Source organism: Monodon monoceros, unplaced genomic scaffold, assembly GCF_005190385.1.
Source record: "Monodon monoceros isolate NGI ecotype Baffin Bay Population unplaced genomic scaffold, NGI_Narwhal_1 Super_Scaffold_3, whole genome shotgun sequence".
NCBI classification, from domain to species: Eukaryota; Metazoa; Chordata; class Mammalia; order Artiodactyla; family Monodontidae; genus Monodon; species Monodon monoceros.
Window position 1 is genome coordinate 21737107 of NW_021703780.1, and position 21181 is coordinate 21758287.

General features: G+C 44.0%; 4 protein-coding genes across 5 annotated transcripts in view; 2 read left to right on the plus strand and 2 right to left on the minus strand.

The window, feature by feature from the left end:
• The window catches only part of LOC114907339, a 48420-nt gene that overhangs the window by 20207 nt on the left and 7032 nt on the right, over nucleotides 1-21181 (plus strand). The gene's annotated exons all lie outside the window — the stretch shown is intronic.
• The window catches only part of LOC114907282, a 111343-nt gene that overhangs the window by 16056 nt on the left and 74106 nt on the right, over nucleotides 1-21181 (minus strand). The gene's annotated exons all lie outside the window — the stretch shown is intronic.
• On the minus strand, nucleotides 1395-3240 carry LOC114907292 (histone H1.2). Its single transcript, XM_029242804.1, has one exon. The coding sequence runs from the start codon at nucleotides 3196-3198 to the stop codon at nucleotides 2557-2559; it is 642 nt and encodes a 213-aa protein (XP_029098637.1). The 5' UTR covers nucleotides 3199-3240; the 3' UTR covers nucleotides 1395-2556.
• Nucleotides 13472-21140, plus strand: HFE (homeostatic iron regulator). Of its 2 annotated transcripts, XM_029242772.1 has the most exons (6): nucleotides 13472-13658; nucleotides 17088-17351; nucleotides 17536-17835; nucleotides 18677-18952; nucleotides 19085-19198; nucleotides 20162-21014. In XM_029242772.1, the coding sequence occupies exons 1-6, from the start codon at nucleotides 13583-13585 to the stop codon at nucleotides 20200-20202; spliced, it is 1071 nt and encodes a 356-aa protein (XP_029098605.1). In that variant the 5' UTR covers nucleotides 13472-13582; the 3' UTR covers nucleotides 20203-21014. The 2 variants fall into 2 exon arrangements, with proteins under 2 accessions (XP_029098605.1, XP_029098604.1); XM_029242771.1 differs by having other exon boundaries at nucleotides 18677-19198; nucleotides 20162-21140.

Consider the following 21181-nt stretch of genomic DNA (forward strand, 5'->3'; position numbering starts at 1 on the left):
TGAAATTCTCTAATGATGTAATCACGTCTTGTACTGGACCTGTCCCTCTCTGGCATGGATTTCAACCACAAAGTTACCTTTTACATCTCCCTCAGGCTTAGAAGAAATGATATCTAGAGCACTGCCTAGGGGAAGTAATGGGATATTTAATTTTTCAGCCATGAGAGCACTGTGTATGTACAGAAAAAATTCTTTTTACAATAATGCATTACAAGGAGACTTTACTTTCTGTGTACACTTCCAACGTACACGAACATTTCATGAATTTTCATCGTTATCAGTCAGCAGTTTAGTTTATGCAGTATTCATTGCCACTTTTGGCTAATCCAGCCATGTTTGGCCAATTATTTGAGTATATTATTGCTGTTGTCAATATTATTTTATAATAATAAGTGAATACTGAAAATAATAATAATGTCAAAATAAAATATAGGTTTTATAAACTAAACAAAATCGTGACAAAGACCTTTTCGTTAAACTAGCTAATTTTTAGAATTTAATGAATGTCTTATTAGACCCAAGCCAGTAAACTATGTGAACAGTTGTGAGGGAATGGAACAAAATTAAAGAACACGGACAAAATTGAGGAAACATTGTTGAAGGCTATCTAAAGACTAGGTAAAATTAGAGATTTTAAACAATAACTTAGCTCTCTGTGAATGAACTCTTCCTGAAGCCTTACTAAAGAATGGTTATATTTGTTTTTGAGGAATATGTTTTACTTGAAAGTAAAGGACATGTTTCAACTATGCAAATACATTTGCAGGACACATTCAATGATAGGATCAACTGTATATAAACCCAATAAATTTACACTCCAAAGGGCATTCACAAGAGATTTGAAGAAAAATTAGAGAATCAACTCTCTTTGCTTAGGTTGATTCCTTCCCTGCCTCTTAGAGCTGATGTGAAAATCAAGCAAATGGGTGGAACTGAAATTATTTGAAGGAGAAAGGGAACATAGAAGTACATGGCGCTATTACTATAAGCCCTATCTGTGATTATATTTGGAGTGTCTTTATTAGGTCTCCTGGTTGTTGCAACTTGACCCAACCTGAACTAAGTGGAGAGGCCCCGGTGGCAGGAGTTCAGGTGGCTCAAAGAACCAGGAACTCAGGAGGTGTCAGGAACCCAGATCTTGCAGCACTCTCTGTACACCTCTCATCTCTGCTTTTCTACACACTTTGGCTCCATTCTACTCTTTTCATCCACTAGATCTCTTGGTCTCTCCTACACAGTGACTAAGACGAGGAATGAACTCCATGGCCACTACCGCTAATGCAGGAAATAACTCACAGATTCGTCCTTGTGGCAATGGTTGAAGAACTGAGCTGCAGGTCTGCAGAAGCCCCTGACCCGGGAAATTGTCTTGAGAAATTCTCTGCCCACCAGAATAGAAATAGGATGCTGGACTTTCTCTACCCAGGAGGAATGCCATGAATATGAAAGAATCTACATATATACTGTTAATGAAAACTAAAGCCCTTTATTAGAGACATCACCTCCCCCCCAACACATACACAATTTCCAAAACTTTACCAATATATTTTTTCTCCTTCGCGTAGAAAATGTTGGGTGTTACAAATGTTACAAAAATGCGTTTAAAGCATCTTCGATTTTTTGATGTTAAAGTCCACCTAAAATGAGGATCCTTGACTGGCCGGCCAGGACAAAATGGCCGACCAAAAGTTGTTTTTCATGCGCTCAAATCCATCACACATTTGTTGAAAGTTACACCATGCGAGGAACAGAAAGATCCCTGGTCCAGCCTTGCCCTGGGTGGAAGAGTCATTGCCACCGCTGTAGCAGTTTTGCAAATGTTCCTTTGCTGCCACAGCCCACAGGAATTAACAAAAGAATGCGAGGCAAGAGCGCCTGCACCCACCCTCCTGCCAGGATCGGATGATATCAACGCCCCCGAGAGCCAACAACTTGACTTTCGAAACGTGGAAAATGTCCGAAATACCAGATACATTTCTGTTTCAAGCGGATAGTGCTAACCCAACGGAAGGAAAACAAACATTGGAGACTAAGGACGGAGGCCGGCCACCATCCAATTAAATACAGGGTGAAAATTACGGGCTGGAGAAGTGAGCCAACCCGCGAGCAGGGCGGGACTTTTGAATGAGTTCTTAGCCCAATCGGAATATCCCGTTAAGACTAAGAAACTGGCTGGATTTCTTTGTGGTTGTATTTGCTGTTCACAGGAGTGGAGCAGGGCAGGCGGATAGCCCAAGTACGCAAGCCTCCGGACAGCGCCTGTAATTGCTGACCAGGAGACTAACCAAAAGAACCGCAGAGCAAGGAGCAACCCACAGGGATGGGCCCTGCAACCTCACAGCAGTCACCCTGCCAAGCCCTCGCTGCCCATCTTAGGGTAGCGTGAGCAGCCTTCTGCAACGACTCCTGCGCAACCTTGATTTAGATTAAAAGGCGAAAGGGGATATAGGTATACAGAAACAGCAAGTACGGAAGGAGTATACAGGTCTTTTTTTTGAGATCAGTGGTGGCTCTGAAAAGAGCCTTTTTGGGTTTTAGAAGCAGACGATTAACAACCTACTTCTTTTTCGGTGCAGCCTTCTTGGGCTTGGCAACCTTGGGCTTGGCGGCTTTGGTCTTCGCTGCCTTAGCTGCGCTCTTGGCGGCCTTCTTGGGTTTAGCAGCTTTAGCTTTCCTTGGGCTCTTGGCAACTTTCTTGGTCACAGTAGCTGCGGCTGGCTTCTTCGCCTTCTTCGGGGTCTTCTTGGCGGCTTTTTTCGGGGTGGCCGCACCCGTGGCTTTCTTGGGCTTCTTAGCTGCCCCAGCGGCCTTCTTGGGCTTGGCCGCACCTGCCTTCTTAGCCTTGGGCTTGGCTTCCCCAGTGGCCCCTTTCCTGTTGAGCTTAAAGGAGCCGGAAGCACCGGTGCCCTTGGTCTGCACCAGAGTGCCCTTACTCACCAGGCTCCTAAGACCCAGTTTGATGCGGCTATTATTCTTCTCCACATCGTAGCCCGCGGCTGCCAGCGCCTTCTTGAGCGCAGCCAAAGACACACCGCTCCGCTCTTTGGAAGCGGCGACAGCCTTCGTGATGAGCTCGGACACCGGCGGCCCAGACGCCTTCCGGCGCGCCCCGGCCGGCTTCTTGGCCGCCTTTTTCTTAACCGGGGTCTTCTCCGCAGGAGGCGCGGCGGCGGGAGCGGCAGGAGCGGTCTCCGACATGCTGAGTGCTGAAGATCTAGGACTTGGGTACAAGTGGCAAATCGCCGATGGAACTACGCTTGGGCCGGGCCGCCGTATATATAGAGCGCAGGCGCGCGCTGATTGGTGCTCCGGTCGCCCGCCTGGCTGGCAGGCTCTGAGCCGCCGCGGTGCGCCCAAGTTGTGTTTGTTCTACTTCACAAAAGGGGGAAAATATTAAAATACGCAGCACCAAATCACCCGAAGTTGGTCGGGAAAGGATCCGAGAAGCCTCAGGCTTCGTGCTCTCCATTTATTTTTTCCGCAACCACAAAGACTACTCGTCCAGCCGTCCCCAACTCCCCCAACTCCTAGGGAAGTCCTGGGCAGTCGGAGACCACTTTCTGTTTTTCTTCTAAATTACCTGTTCGCTCCTTTGCCCCTGAAAGTTCTTTTTCTCAGGGGTGGTTGGGCACATGCTTCCCTTCTTTTGGAGCCAAAAATGAAATGGTTTCCACCTAAATTTTCACCATAATTCTGTTTCTTCGCAAGGGAAGTAACACAGGTCCTCTGTGAATTCTGCGTACAGACCCACAGGAACTGTGGACTGGGACCAGGATTCTGGGGCCAGTCCAAAGCAGTTAGGGCGGGATGGGAGGGGGTTCGTAAGCCTTGGGGGGGTCCTGGATGATGGGGGGTTAGAGACTTAAATCTTTGATTTGAAGACATTGAAACTCTATCAAATCCCTCTTTTCATAGATGGGGGCGGGGCACTCTTCTCACTTCTCCAAAGGCGAGAAATTGGGCTGTTTTTTAAAAGCTCTCAGGTTTCCCTCTGGGTTGTGCAAGGCAGGGGGTCTGGCCCTCAAGGATAGGGATAATGAGGGAAGAAAGGAGACCCCCTAAGCCTGCAAATAACCCCCAAATAGACTTGGCAGCTAGGGACGTTTAGATGATCTGTTTTCAAAGAAAACAAGCATTTATTTATTTATTTTTGCATGCTGCAATAAAGAGATGAATTTCAGCACATGAAAATTCTCGGTTACTTCCAGTAACAATATCTAACACATGTCGTGGTACAGGACACTCTCTAACTGGGAACCCAAAGATACAGATGGAAATAAAGCAACTGGCTTCAACAAGATACACTTTTGACTTTTAAGATGAACTATAGATTTGAAACAGAAATGAAATGGCAAAATTTTAACAGAAATGGAGGAAAATTACTAGAACAAATAAATTATTATGCCACTTTTTGCTGATAAGCTCAGCTCTTATCCCCTCTAAAGCCGGCCATATGTATTCTATTCTAAAGCCCCCTTTACTACTACTACATCTAGATGAAAATATGTACTAAAGATGTCAGTCTTAGATGTGATAGTCAAAAGGGGTTATACAAATTAAGTTCAGTGATGAATTAAAATGAGGTATCTTCTTTTAGACTAAGGATAACCCCATGGTTTCACTGAATAACATTCATTCAACATTTGGAAACTATGTCTACTACTGGTCATGTCCTCTGGGAATTAACAGCCTAATAAGATTAGTGATGGATGAATTAGCAACCACAGAAAATCGCTTTAGACCTGTCATCCATCAGTGTGACTTTGGGCATAGGAATTGTAAGAAATCATTGAAAGTGTATGAACAACTAAAGTACCTTCATCATGCTAATATGTTTCGGTAAAAACATAAAATAAGAACATGCCATTTTGTTCTGATTCTATGTGCAATGAGCCCCCTCTTCATCTGAAACTCAGTTAAGTATGCATAACCACCAGGAAAAGGGCTGTGTGGAGTCTTGATTACCAGGTCACTGAACCTCCCTTCACTATAAAATGGTGTACCTGGCCTTCCCTGGTGGCGCAGTGGTTGGGAATGCGCCTGCTGATGCCGGAGACACGGGTTCGGGTCCCGGTACGCGAAGATCCCACATGCCGCGGAGCGGCTGGGCCCGTGAGCCACGGCTGCTGAGTCTGCGCGTCTGGAGCCTGTGCTCCGCAACGGTAGAGGCCACAGCCGTGAGAGGCCCGTGTACTGCAAACAAACAAACAAAAAAAATTGGTGTCTCTTTTTGCAAATAAGCAGCATGTAAATTTGATTACTGTAATTCAGTTTTCTAATATGACCACTCAGTTTAAATCACTCAAATCACATCTCTCCATATGCAAATCTGAAGTCCAGAACCAGACACCAGCCACTCAAATTCTTGCTCTCAACCTCCTGGCCACATAATAGAGATCAGAAGGCAGAAAAACAAGTAGCCCTTCTCTAGATCCCTGTAACTTGTGTTGAGAAAAGTCAAAAACAAAGCAAAGATATTTCTTCATGTCTTTTGAAGCTGTAGTAGAGAATTCTCCACGAGTCCACTTGTGGTTCATTTAATGCTCTAAGGCCATGCTATACAGTAAAATGGAATGTGAGTCATACACGTAATTTTAAGCTTTCTAGTAGTCACAATGAAAAAATAAGAAGAAATAGGTGAATCTAATTTTAATAATATATTTTACTTAACTCAGTATATCCAAACTACTATCACTTCAACATTTAATCGATATTTAAAAATATAGGACAGTTTCTATTCTTTTTTTCATATGGTAAGTCTTCAAAGTCTGGTATGTATTTTACATTTGTAAAATTTCAGACTAGCCACATTACAAGTGTTCAATGACCACATGTGACTAATAGCTGTCATACTGGACAGCACGCTGTCCAGTATGACTTAATATTTCCTTTTCGATTGGGCTCAGAGTATGCAAAATTATACGTTTACTTGTAGAAGATTGATACATTAATAAAGGTCTTGTTCAGTAGAGATGCAAGTGAATTCTTTCTAGTAGAAAAGATAACCCTAAAAGTTATGATTGTATTGCCTAATAGGACATTAAACAATTTTGTATCTGATTTTTCAGCCTTCCAGCATTCTTTCTTGCCCTGACTGAACACATATTTCATTCTCCTGTATCCTGCTTTGACCTAACTTTTTCATTCTGCTTGCTCCATCATTAATACTGAAATCATTCTCTGACCCACGCACAAGCTCACTATACACAGTACTTGTATGAGAGTCATGTTTTGAAAATTATACTTTTACACTTGGTTATTCAGTTTGTCCTACAAGCTCTGAATCAGAATCTTTAAAAACCATTCTAAAAAATTGGAAGATACAAGATTTTTTGACCATGAGCTATAAAGCCACCTTAGATCTTGTAGATGTCCCATGAAGTCTCAGGCTTTGAAATAAGATTGAACAAACCTGTGAGCAACAAAAGACCTACTAAAATTAACTCCAGGGCAGATTCAGATTAAGGTTGTTGTCTGCCCACTCAAAATTGATGGTCTCAAGATAGCCAGCAATAAACTGAGGACAAAGGTAAATGTTGCCATGCAATAAATTGTGTATTCTTGTATTTACACACATCCTAAATATTACGGGTTGGCTAATTTCGTTTCATATTCCTTGGGTCGGGAAAGCTGGTGGACAAAGTTAAAGATGCAGAGCAGAATGTCAAGCCCAAATGGAGCTGGAGCGAGAGAGAGAGACTCAAACAGTAAGACACACTCAAAGGAGAGTGAGAGGAGTTGTTGGGACAGGTGTATGGATCAGGGGCTGAGAACTGATTTTTCTTTCACTTCCTCCTTCTACCATGCCAGGAGAGTGTTCTGTCCGTTCGTTATAGGCCCCAACTGGAAGTTATTAAAACCTGATTTTTCCTGACTCGCCAAGGAAACTTTCAGTTGAGACTAAAGTTTCTGTATCTTTTTCCCTGACACACTCTCAAAATACACTGTGGAAACCAACAGAGAATATAGTAGTAAAGCACATAGTGGGAGCTCAGTTAATACATAGAGAGTATTACACAAGGAACGATACATTGCAAAACATTTGGAACAGCTATTAGAATCACATAAGTGACACAAGAAACTAGGGCATTAATAGCCACCTGATTTTTCAAGCTTGTTTTCAAATGACTTTAAATGGTTTCAAAAGTGAAACCTACCCTCAAAAGAAAAGTATTTGTCAATAGTGAGAAGATATACATTTTTACACTTTCTCGGTTTAGGCTGCTAATGAAGGCAATTATAAAGCACAAGATGAAAACATATATTAGGCAATAGCCTTAATCAGAATAAATATATGGCTTTACACGATGACTATTTTGGAGGAAACAGGGGCATACAAATTTTGGTAGATTTGTTAGGACATGTTATTGCTTTTTATTTCCTAGCTCATCACTATGCCGTGCATAAGCTTTTCACATATGCTTACTGAGCACTTGTTAAGCAAAGGACACCAGGAGGGAACAAAAGCAAAGATAAGCCAAGCAAAGTGTCTCCTCTTAAGGAATTATAAGTTTTGAGACTGACACAGATAAGTATAATTATCATACAGTGTGATAAATCTGATAAGAAAGACACAAACCACTGAGAGAACAAAAGTATAAAAACCAAAAATGTTCATGTGCTGCTTAAACATTTGCCTTCAAGTACTTACCAATCCAATTGGGAAATTAAGACATCAGAGAAAAGGCTAGAGCAGTGGTTCTCAAAATTCAGATTTCAGGACCCCTTCACATTTCTAAAAATTAGTAGCCCCCCGGTAAGTTTTGTTAATGTAAGTTACATATATCTGTAGATATTTACTACTTTAGAAATTAAAACTGAGTATTAAATTTAATAACCACATGTATATGATGTTTACTACCTATAAAATTAATTATATCTATTCATAATTATATATAACAAACAGCATATAATATATTCATTTACATTATATACTATAATAGATGTTTACATAAAATGTATAGCACATAATACTATATAGAGATTTATATGTAAAATATATAGTAGTATAAATATATAATATTAAATACATACTACTATATATTTTACATATAAATCTCTACATAGTATGTATATTTTATATATACTATATAGAGACTTGGATATGAAATCTATAATATGTAATGCTACATATATAATATTATGTATTATAAATGTAAATGATAGAAGGTCAACTCAGGAAAGTTCCTTATTCCCTAGCCCATTCAAAATCCTGGCAGCCCCAGGCTAATCTGAGACTTGTAAGGCTGCCTGAAGGTTGGGAACACAGCTGAGTTGTTAGTGCAAAAGAGCGGAAGTCAAGACAGCAGCTTTGGAGCCAGCACACTCATTTCCTCCTCTGTAACACTCCCCACTGCTCCCTCGCCCCAGGAATATAGTGAAGATTGAATTAGATAATGTGCGTACAGTTCCTGGGATTGGACGGAGCACACAGTAGCCTCTTATTTAAGGTTTATTTCCATTACATCCTTGTACCACGGGAGCCTCCTGTCTTGGGGTGACCCTGAGACAGTTGATACTCTCCTTCATTTGGAGGAGTGGGTAAGAGTAGACCAACTCCAACAAGCTGGTTAACTCTTTCCAATTATGTATGCTTCCCCTGGCAGCTTCTGAAAGGTCACGAGACCTAGGAACTAACCCAAGGAAGACCTCAAGAAGAGATTCTAATAAGAAGAGAAGAAGCTTGCCCATTGGAGAAGGGAGATGTGTGTGTATGTGTACTGGAGAGTGAGAGGAGAGAACATAATCAAGGACCAACACTGTCACTCAGAATCTACCCCCTGCACTGCTGTTCTTGGAGCTCACTCGTTCACCAAAACTCAAAAGGAAAAGATTATGATGACATTCACATAGTCACCTCCTCCCTGCATTCTCCATCCTAAGTGTGTGCATGCTTCCAACAGCAGACAGACATAGCTGTCAGGGAGAACCGTGTGTTGTCAATGCAGAAGACGGACCAAGGCATCCCATCACCCTGCATTTTTACTGCTGAACTCACCTTAACCTTCTTAGACACAATTTCTGGCTGGGACCAGATTCTTACAATGTTAGCTTACCTAAGAATTTGTAGCTATGCTTCAGTTAATACATAGATTTCTTATACTTTTCATGGTTAATGATAGTAGCACTTATATTTTCCTCTTAATTTTATAAAATAGTCCAGGAAAAATACAGATGTGGCATCGTATATTTATCAAAAGGACTGGCTCAGAAGCTGGAATGCCTGAGTTCAAACTCAACTTTGCCATTAGATAATTTTATCACCTCCTCTATGCCTCAGTTTTCTCATCTATAAAGTGGCAATAGTTGTACTTGTTTTACAGGTTGCTATGAGAATTAATGAGTTAATGTTTATATAGTTCTAAGAATAGTACCTGCCATGTTGTAAGTACAAATTTTTATATACATATTTAAAAAATTATTTTAAAAGTTATACATACATTCTTATAAACACAACACCATTCTGTAATTGTTGGTTTAAGAGTGTCAATAATACTAATAAAGATAACAGTTAACTGAACACTTTCTATGCACCAGCCATTATATGCACTATTTTCATTCTGTCTTCACCACCAGCCTATGACTACCATCACAAGCAGTAGTACTTCACCAATAAGGAAATGGAGATTGAGAATTCAGATTTCTCCTAGGAGAGCCCTGCAGACTGATTACAATTCATGTACCCTGAACACACACACACACACACACACACACACACACACACACACACACACACATATCAACTGAACTAAAGTCAAAGACCTTTGTTTTTCTATTATAAAATTAAAATACTCCCATAACTATTAATTACTTACTAGTCTGTTTAATGAGTTGTAGGCAGAAAGCGTTTTCACCCCTGCAAACAATTCTGCATGAATATCATACCCTTCCGGCAGAATCAAAGGTGTTTACAACACATCTTGCTGTCTGTTCTGATGGACACTAGATGGCGATCCCAACCAACCAAAGATCATTTTGGCGGCTGGCATGTTACAGTCTCTCCAGGCCCTTATGTAATATTTAACCTTTAGTTATAACTTAACACTTTTCTGTCCCTTTTGGTGAACAGAAATTTTTATTCCCGTTTGACAGATGGTGATCCTGACACCACTGTGAAGCCCTGAGACTTCAGCAAGTCTATAGGCAGGCAAGAGCAAGGGAGGAACAGATTAAGTGGCTTGGACTGACAGTTGTCTAAGTAGTCCAGAAATATCATGCTGGATAATTATTTCATTCCACAAAAAATTAATCTGCACCTTCGATAATCCCCTCTGGGTTTAGGGAATAAGGAAGTAAATAAGACAGGCTCTACCCTTATGGTGGAATTTGGAGGATGAGGACCTAGAAAAAGATATGGAATAATGGCTGTGGAAAAGGTCAGAGTGGACATGAAAAGGAGGAAACAGTCGACTTTCCCCAGGCGTGGAGGTTAGCCATAGTCTTACAAAGGCAACTTTTAAAATACTAAATTACTTTTCTTTCCTTTCTTAAAGTAAAAATGACCACAGTGAGGAGGAAGATGACAGAAGAAAACACTATTGTGCAAAGATAACAACACTGGTACTATCTTGGTTAAGGTATATCAATTATGACAATGGTGATAGTAATAGCAAATTTACTACACACTATGTGCTAATACGGATAAAAAGATTTAAAGGGTTTGTGACTTTGCAATGTGCCTAAGATCAACCCAGCACCTTCATTGTAACACACACGCTCCAAACAAAGCCCCAAGAAGTAGACTGCACTGAAGTGTAGGTTGTGTAAAAGTCCAATGAACAATTTAATAAATGGGTTTGTTTTGGCTTCAACCCTTCCCTGCCCAAAGGCATTTACAACGTAGGATGTCGTTGGCACCAATAGGCACTAGATGGCGCTCCAAATTAACACTGTCCTTGGTGGACAGCTGATGCTCCTTGTGCCCGGGCTAAGTTATCAATCATTAACTCTGGGTTGACATATTACCCAGAAGATTTCAAAACTCATTCATATATAGTCTTTTGATGGACAGAAATGCTAATTACCTACAGTTGACAGTGACAGTATTGAGAAGCCGTGAGACTGGAGTAAAGGCCCAGGGCAGTCAAGTACCAAGCTGGCTACCGGGACCTTTGGAGTCAATAATCTTTATAAAGAGAAATAAATTGTCAAATGGACAAGAAACCCATGGTTGATTCATTCACCTCCTCAAGCAATTCATAAGGAGGAGAAGCACAGATAACTACCCTCGAAGTGCATACAGTTTAGAGTAAGGGGAAAAGGCATGGAAAGAGAATGGACAGAAATGTTTTACATCTGGCAGTATAATGTGGAGTAGAGACTAAAGGAGGATATGGCCAATTTTACCAAATCATGGGGGTAGAAACAGTCTTGTGCAGAAGCCACTTCAACTGTGCCTTAAATGTGAGTAGCAAATTAGGCATAAGAACCCCAAAGACCTAAAGAGACTGCATATGTTTTATCTTAAAATTATTATTATTTTGATAGTGAGATAACCACAATACAGGCACTCTGTAAGAGGATGCTGACCTATCACCTGGTAGGGAGCAGCATCCTCAGATAAAACATGTCATTGATAATATTAGTATGATATTAGAATATGTACTAATAATAAACATGGTTTAGCCTTGTTTATTTGCCAGGCACTTGTTGAAGGCTTCATTTATCCATTTTTATTCTTTTTCACTTAATTCTAAAAATCATTTTATGAAGTAGCTGTTATTATCACATCTTTGCAAATGAGAAAGTTGAGACGGAGAGTTTCAGTGGCTTTGCAGTATAACTTTCCCTTGAAGACTGATTATAATTCATGTGCCTTTAAAGCACACATATATACTCATCAGAAATGAGATACAATAGGGTAGTTTACAAAAACTCTGATTATACTAAAGTGAGCAAGAGTAGACTTTGCTGTTCTCATCGGTAATGAAAAATACATATACGACAGTTTTCATTAGAAGATATTAAATATCGAGGATGTTTTCTTCCTTAAAATTTCTAAGGCTTTTGGAAGAGCTGAAAGATAACAATTGACAAAAATAGTCATCGCAATGGTCCCAAACTCTTCCCAAATGAAAGAGACATTTATACCATGGCATCTCGTTAGTTCTGATGGCACTCTAAACAAAAACGTACAACATACAGTTCATTCCTAACCTGCCAGTCTGTAATTATTACCTTCTAGGGGTGTCCATATCTGTTAACAGCTGCAAGAGGTCATTCACATAGAGTATCATTTGGTGATCAGAAATTATTTTCCCCATTTCACAGATGAGCAAACTGAGGTTCAGAGAAACTGGAGTAAGGCCAAAGTACCGTTAAATCTTTCCCTTTTTGTAGCTCTTTGGAGCTCACCTCTGCTTGCTAGATGGTATGCTGCCTGACTCATGAATCATTCAATAAAACCAATTCAATCTTTAAAATTTACTTTGCTGAATTATGTTTTTTAGCAGCAGCTTAGTGACTGAGTAAGGGGAGAGGGAGGGAGGATGGTGGAATTTGGAAATGATGACTAAACGGTACTAAAATGTTTCATTGTGGAGGGGATGACAAATGTTCTAAAATTGACTGTGGTATGGTTGCTCACCTTTACGAATATACTAAAGCCGTGGAATTTTATACTTTAAATGGGTGAATTGTATGTACGTGAATTATATCTCCATAAAGCTGTTACCAAGAAAAAAAAAAGTAATTGTACAATCAACCCCCATGTGCTCATCAGCAATAGTCAGCATCTTCCCCACCCGATTTCATATCCCCACATAGTTAAGAGGCCTTAATTTCCAACGCTGATTTTTTCTGAGATGGCCAAAATTTGCATACATGCTTTAAAAGGTATCACTTATTATATTTATTAGGCACTTAAAGGTTTCAGGAAAATCAGACACTAATATCCTTTTGAAATTTCTCAGAGAGTAGTTCTCAAACCTTGTTGTGTGTGTTGGGGGGAAGAGGGGTATTTAAAATCCCGTTGCTTTGGTGGCACCATACAGCAATTAAATCAGAATGTCTGGGGGCTGTAGCAGGGCATCAATAGGTTTAACGATTCTCCGGGTGATTCCAATGTGCAGTAGTTTGTGAAATATAATTTAACTACATAAATTGTGAAAGATGTTTCGGTAGATAGGATCTAATCTGTTAATCTTACGATTTAACTAATTCTGATCAAAGAATAAAATAAATTTTTATGCAAAAACATCAGGATTGGAAAGTTGAACTTAAAATTTTTCAAAATGTATAATTAATTTTTCAAGTTATTCAATATTTAAATATTTAGATCAGAAAATCGTTAAATATACTTTCCCCAGTCAGCAACATCCTCCCTGGGTTTAAAAACCAGAAGGAGAGCTGGGTCACCGAGTGTTTCCCAAGCAGGTACTCTGGATTGCAGGAGAGTTCAAGTGCAGGAGACCCATTTCTTTTCGCCAGTGGCCCCGGAAAAGGATCCCACTGGCCAGGAAGTTTCATCTGGGATCCCCGGAGCCTCGGCAATGGCTCCAGGGTGACTTCTTGGGCCACCCCCGTTTCCCGGCCCTACCCAAGCGGCTGAAAAGCGCCAGGACGGACGGTCGGAGCCGGCGAAATGGGCCTGCGAGCCCGGCCGGCGCTTCTCCTCCTGATTCTCCTGCGGACGGTGGCCACGCAGGGGCGACCGCCGCGTGAGTCCGGGGGCTGCAGGCCAGAGAGGGGAGCGGGGGGTGGGGGGAGGAAAAATCGAAACTAGCTTTTCTTAGCGATTGGGAGTTCGCTAAGCTCGGAACGACTGCTCAGCCCTGTGCACGGTCCCCTCCCCCAACTTTCCCCGGAGGGGACGTGGGTCACTGGGGTGCAGATGGGGTTACGGGGCCTCTCGCCCCAAGACCTCCACGCCCACCCCCGGCCCGCTCGCTGTCCCTGCTGCTATGGAGTTACACTCGGAACCACCCACTCCCTCCTCCGAGCGTGACGTTTCTAGGTATAAACCTTTTCTCATCGAGGCCAAGGATTAGGGGGTCCTTGGACTCGGATCTCGGTATTCTTGTTTCTACCGGTGGTTGTGTCGTTTTACCCCCGATTATCCCCAAACAGGAAGTTCTTTTCACCAAGGGCGACCTCGGCCGGAGCGCCCCCTCGGTGTTTCCTTTCCCGGGCGCTCTAAGGGTTGGGAGACTTTGGGACGAGCGAACGCACGGCGGACCCAGCTGGGTTTCCATTTCAGAACCACTGGCGCTGTGGGTGGGAGGTTCTTGACAGAGGTCGGCCTAGGGACTGACTGACTCTTGGTGATTGTTCTTTTGCCTGGAAAAATAACATATCTGCTGTTTTTGAACTTTTGAACTGAATCGCACAGTTCTCCTTTTCAGCCCGGAGTTGTTGATTTGCAGTGTTAATAGTATTGTATAATTAACCGGCCTTTACTAAAGGATGCCAAAGGGATGGTAATTAACATGTAAGTAATGACCTCAGTTTTAAATCGCCTTCAGATCTGTGATCCTGTTTGACTCTACTATGCATTTGGGAGGTAGGAGCTATTCGTATGTTGATTTTACTCGTGGTTAACGACCTCAGGTTAAATCCTTTCCCCAGGTTACAAAGAATTCAGGCAATCTGGTTTTCTGACACTAAATGAAGTACCACTGGTTCTAATCTTAGCTGACAGTGTTCGCCCTTACTGTTGTCTGGCACAGCTCTGGATGCTTCATACTTTGTCATGTAGCCTCAGAACCACACTTGGAGGGTAGCTAGTATGTGTATCCACACTTTATAGATGACGAGAATGAGATAAGACTTGCTCACAGGTGGTGACTTTTTTCAATGTTACTCAGGGCTTTTGAGCCCATGTCTCCGCTTCATAGCTGCGATTCTTAAAAGTCACACTGCGTTAGAGGTTGAATCATAACATTTGTTGGACACAAGTCTTCACTGTTCACAAGTACTGAAGGAGCACCACCCATGTGTTACGCTGTTCTAGACCCAGGAGAGAGCAGGGAGCCTAGTCCTCTGGTGCTTTGTATTCAAGTAGACGGGGATGACAATACACAAAAGGATAGAGAGCATCAGGTAATGGGTGCCCTGAAGGCGTGTGAAGCACAGAGATCAGGGCAGGCCACTCTCCGTGGCTGGGTTTGAACAGATACCCGAACGAAATAGAGGTGATGCTGCCTGGGAGTAGCGCTTCCCGGACAGGCTGGGGAGACATGGCAAGGATTTGCAACCTCAGCACTACTGACTTTTTTTTGTTGTGGGGACCGTCGTGTGCATTGTAGGATGTTTAGCAGCATCCCTGTCCTTTACTCACTGGATGTTAGTACACTCCCCAGTTGTGACAACAGAAAATGTGCCCAGACATTGCCAAATGTCCCTTAAGAGACGAAATGTCCTGGTTGAAGAAAGAGCAAGGGCGCCGCTGCAGCAGGAGCGCAGGGGCTGGAGGCCTAGAACAGGCAATGGGCTCAGCGGAGGAGCTGCGGGCGAGTCTCCTGGGGCCTCACAGGCTACAGTGTGGATTCCAGACCCGCAGTGATGTGATCAAGCACAGCTGTTGAAAAGATTGCTCCAGCTGCTCTGTGGAACGCATAGTGAAGGGGGCAACGATAAAAACAGCACAAGCAGACAGGCAGGAGTTGATGGACTGGGCCGGTGGGAGCAGAAGTGGTGGCGAGAAACGGTTGTATTCTGGATCTATTTTGAAAGAAGTTGCTGAGGGATCTATGAAGGATCACATGACAGACAAAGTCGAAGGTGCCTCTGTTATTATTTTATTTTATTTTTATTTTATCGGTCTGAGCAACAGGGGCATAGGTGATGCCATTTCTGAGATGGTGAAGGCGGAAGAAAGAGCAGTTTGGGGGAAACCAGGAGTCTGGTTTTGGACTTGTTCAAGTTTGAGATTCCAGTGAGTCATCCAACTGGTGGTATCATGTAGGCAGTTGGAGTGTAAGAGTCTAGAGTTCACGGCCAGAGACAAAAATCTAGAAGTCAGCATTTAGTCACCCAACAAGTGTGTATTAAGCACGTCCTACATGCCAGACACTGTTCTAGGCATTGCGGATACATCCCTGAACTCCCTCATTCTAGAATTGAGGGGAGGTGTAAGGAAGCTCTCATTGCCCAGAAGTCTGTCCTCTTGGGCTTACTGGAGTTTTTCTCTATTTGCATTTGATTGGGAACAGTTTTGCTGCTGAAAAGCTGCCCTGAGCTGTTTATCAGCACATCTTCCAGCATTTGACAGCAAACATTTACAGGCAGACCTCAGAGATATTGCGGGTTCGGTTTCAGACCATCACAGTAAAGGGAATGTCACAGTAAAGCTACTCACATGAAGTTTTTGGCTTCCCAGTACACATTCAAATTATGTTTACTACACTGTATTCTATTAAGCGTGCAATAGCATTGTCTTAAAAAAACAACATACATACCTTAATTTAAAAGTACTTTATTGCTGAGAAACGTTAACCATCATGTGAGCCTTCAGAGAGGCAAAATCTTTTTATAATAGTAACATCAAAGATCACTGATCACAGATCACCATAACAAATATAATAACAATGAAAAAGCTGGAAATCTTGCGAGAATTACCAAAATGTGGCGCAGAGACGTAAAGTGAGCAAAGGCTGTTGGAAAAGTGGTGCTGATAGACTTGCTTGGCACGGGGTTGCCACAAACCTTCAATTTGTAAAAAACACATTAGCTGCAGAGTGCAATAAAACGAAGCCTGTCTGTACACTGTAAAGCATTTAGACATGGAAGTAGTGAAAAAAACAATAACTCCTCTGGACTTGGATCTAATTGGCTCTGAGCACTAACTCTCGAGCTCAACTGCCCTAGCTAGACACACCTTGGGATTTTCTAGAGTCTGTTGGATCCAAGGGAGGCTGCTATAACTGTGACTACTGGGGCAGAGGCCGGGGCCTGCAATGGGGTGGCAGGCACACGTGGCAGACGGGCACAAGGGGAGAGCAGACGGGAGAGGCATGCGGAGGGAAGGCAGGCACCGCATGTCACTTTCACGGGGTGGGACCAGACACAGCTGGTACCAGTTGATTCAGAAGGCCTGCCTCCCAGTTCCCCAGGCAGCTCACAGAGAAGGCCTGTCGCCCTCTCCCCAGGGTCACACTCCCTGCGCTTCCTCTTCATGGGTGCCTCCGAGCCAGACCTTGGGCTGCCCCTGTTTGAGGCCTTGGGCTACGTGGACGACCAGCTGTTCGTGTCCTACGATCACGAGAGTCGCCGTGCAGAGCCTCGTGCCCCGTGGCTCTGGGGCAGGGCCACCAGCCAGCTGTGGCTGCAGCTGAGCCAGAGCCTGAAAGGCTGGGATCACATGTTCATCGTGGATTTCTGGACCATCATGGACAACCACAACCAGAGCAAGGGTATGTGGCGAGCACGCCTCGCCTTCCCGAGGTGGGCGGAGTGTGTCCCCGCCTCAGGGATGCATCTTGAGGGAGACGACTGGCTATTTGAGATCGGGGGACAGGGAAGAGGGCAGGAGTTTGATTCCTGAGGTCACTGGGTCCCCGTAATGGCGAAAACAGGGGCCTGCTCCTTTGGTTTCAGTAACGAAGCTGGGAGTGCTGCCAGAGTCCCACACCCTGCAGGTGATCCTGGGCTGTGAAGTGCATGAGGACAACAGCACCAGAGGGTTCTGGAAGTATGGGTACGATGGGCAGGACCATCTTGAATTCCGTCCTGAGACGCTGGATTGGAGAGCAGCAGAGCCCAGGGCTCGGACCACCAAGCTGGAGTGGGAAGTGAACAAGATTCGGGCCAAGCAGAACAGAGCCTACCTCGGGAGGGGCTGCCCTGAGCAGCTGCAGCGCTTGCTGGAGCTGGGGAGAGGGGCCCTGGACAGGCAAGGTATGGCGGGAGCACCCTCTGCCCCTCTCTTGACGGATGGACGGGAGGGGGATGCAGGGCATGGGATCCCCGGCTGGGTTTTCAGAGATGGTCGAGGTTGTGTAACTCTCTGTGAAGGTAACGAGGTCTGAGTTTTCCACCCTGAGGTCTCCAGCTCTGAGGTCTCCGCCTTACAATTGAGATGTATCATCCAGCCATGAGTCATGGTTTTCATTTTTTTTCCATGCACGTAGCTAAAGAGGAGGTAACTGTGATTTTTCTCTTGATTTAACCAAGAACGCTATGTATATTTATAACTCTTAGGAATTCAGAGATGCCAATTATCACATGAATACCAAGGCAAGAAATGAATACCAAGGAGGCAACCGGTCAGAGTAGCAGAATCTTGGAGGGTAAAGGTTACGTTCACAGAACATGGTAGTAGTCACGTAGGCTGCCTATCTTACAAGGCCCCTTTTTACAAGAATAATTACTGGGTTGAACCAGGTGAAATTACCAGTAGTACGTATTCAATCACTTTTGAGCCTCATAGGGGCAATTTCATCTGATTCAACTTAATATCTTAACAAAGAACATAAGACATGGGCAACAAGTATGCATATTTACATGTGGGACCGGAGAACAGGCTGATATGACTGTGACTATTCTCCATGTGACACCACATCAGAACCCAATCTTGGAACACGTGTTGGGGCACAAAATGGTTTGTCTCTCCTACAACTTGCTCTGTCTGCACAGGGAAACTCCTTCCTCCAAGCCATAGAGAAAGTGAAGTGAAAGTTCTGGTCTTCCTGGCATGGGTAGGAATCCCCCCTCCAGATCCTCCCTCCTTCCTGTTCAGCGCTTCCTTTGGTGAAAGTGACTCATCACGTGGCCTCTGCAGTGACCACTCTACGGTGTCAGGCTCTGAACTTCTACCCCCAGGACATCACCATGAGGTGGTTGAAGGACAGGCAGCCACTGGATGCCAAGGACGTTGAGCCTGAGGACGTGCTGCCCAACGGGGATGGAACCTACCAGGGCTGGGTGGCTTTGGCTGTGCTCCCTGGGGAAGAGCAGAGATACAGCTGCCAGGTGCAGCACCCAGGCCTGGATCAGCCCCTCACTGCCACCTGGGGTATGGATGAGAGCCAGGGGCTGAGAAAACCTGGTGTGGGTGGGATGGGAGTGGTCAACAGGGCAGTGAGGGGAGGTTTGGCTCTGGGATGGGGCAGTGATCATGGGCTTTCACTTGCTTTTGCTATTTTAGAGCCCTCGCTGTCTGGCACCCTGGTCACTGGAGTCATCAGTGGAATTGCTGTCTGTATCATCCTCTTCCTTATTGGAATTTTGTTCAGAATCTTGAGGAGAAGGCAGGCTTCCAGTGAGTAGGAAGAAGGAGGAAGCCTCTTAGCATCTCTGACCCCAGGACACACTAACCCTCCTGCAGGAAGTGCGGCAGGGGGAGGGCAAAGGGGAGTTGGCATCCACGAGAAGCCTTCTCATCTGTCTTTCTCTGGGAGCCCTGGCATCTCCCTGGGAGCAGGAATTAATGACTTCCCTCAGAATGAAAGCTCCTAATTCAACAGACATCTTTTGAATGCCTGTTATTTTGCAAGGTGCTGTTTTAAGTAGTGCGGGTGCTTTGAGGTTAAGTCACCTTTGCTATCTCAGAACCCAGGTCTAGTAAGGAATGAAATCCATGACAGGTAAATGCCGTTAAAGACCCCCAAAGATCCTAAGGCAGATATGAAGCACATGCTCTGGGGTGTCAAGGGAAGGGATGACCACGTTCATCTGGGGATCAAGAAAGGCTTCTGGATCTTGAAGAAGTAGGATTTCTTTAGGTGAGGTTGAGGACTAGGGGAAGTCAATGCAGATGTAGCAACTGTGCAAGTGGGAGAGTGTGAGGCATGCTGGGAGGTGAGAAATTATTATCAGTTTGACCCTTGACTTTACGTACTTTTCAGTCTGCATTTCTACTCCCTGAACATTGCTGGTGCAGGGGAAAGAGGGGCAGACAGAAGCCAACTCCTGTAGAGCCCTGGGGGCCTTTGAGATGTTATGTTATGAGCACTGGAGGGGCGGAGATCAATGCAGGGACTTAAGTAAGCAAGGAGGAACCCAGTCTCCTCGATATGGAGAGTGAGTTGTTAGGAGGTGAGATGGGAGACAAGGAGACCAGTTAGGAAGCTATTCAGCAATTCCAGATGGGAGATAATGGTGCCTGAAATCCAGGAGTTCCTTGGGAAGGGGGTGACAAGAGTTGACATGCGTGGCCGGGGAGGGGAGGAGGCAAGAGGATCGTAGGCCTGTGATGCCTCTTTCCTGGATCTTGTCTTTACAGGAGGAGCCGCAGGGGACTATGTCTTAGCCGAATGTGAATGAAGTGCAGCCTGCAGACTCCTTGTGGGGAAAGAGAGGGTGCACTTGAGGCGTTCTTCATGTTTCCGGACAGCTGGACCTAAGAAATAGGAACTGTCTCAGGAACTCTCTGCTCTTAGCCTTGCCCGTTCACTGTCAAAAAGTTCCCCATCTAGGTTTCTGAGTTCCTGCTTCTTAAAGGGCCCTAGTTGTGACCTCTACCCGAGAACTGGCTCTCCTGAATCCCAAGCTGCATCTAGAGCCTGCCTCCATTTCCTGCATCACCTCAGACTCCATACACCTACGTCATCTCATCTCCTAACGGTGGAATGAGTGTCCTTAAATTTGGGGGGACTTGTGATTCCTTTAAACATCTGAGAATAGCTTTGAACCTTCTCCTCGGGACATACACTCTAATACCCCTACCAGCATTTGACACACACATCCAGGCGTTTCCTGGACCCACTCAAGTTTCCTTTTAACCCTCTCTCTATTATACAAGAACTCACCTGTTTCCAAGCCCCGTGGTCTTTTCCATCAGAGGGGTACAGTGTGAAGGTTGTGCACTGCACAACCCGAGGAGGCACCTTTCCCAGAAGAGGCATCATGGATGTTTGTGCGTTTTATGATAGTCTTCCCGAAAATGGGTGGGAAGTGTCTTGAGGAGGGAATGTCTTTTTCTAATTTGCACAAAGGTGCCATGTAGGTTTCCTTAGGTTAATGATACCCGCACTCACAATGCCAGACTTGAAGTAGCACAGGGTTTGATCTCTGCTCACACCCTCTCCTTGTTCTGACAATGAAAATGAGAATCAAGATGATGATGATAATGAAAATGTGGCTGACACTTATTTATGAAGCTCTTCCTTGGTGCCAGACTTAGTTCTGAGTGCCTACTTACATACATTATCTCAATAGTTCTTTGCTGTAAGTACTATTATCCTCTTTTTTTTTTTTTAAGATGAAGAAAGTTAAATTGTTTTTTTTTTTTTTTTTTTTTTTT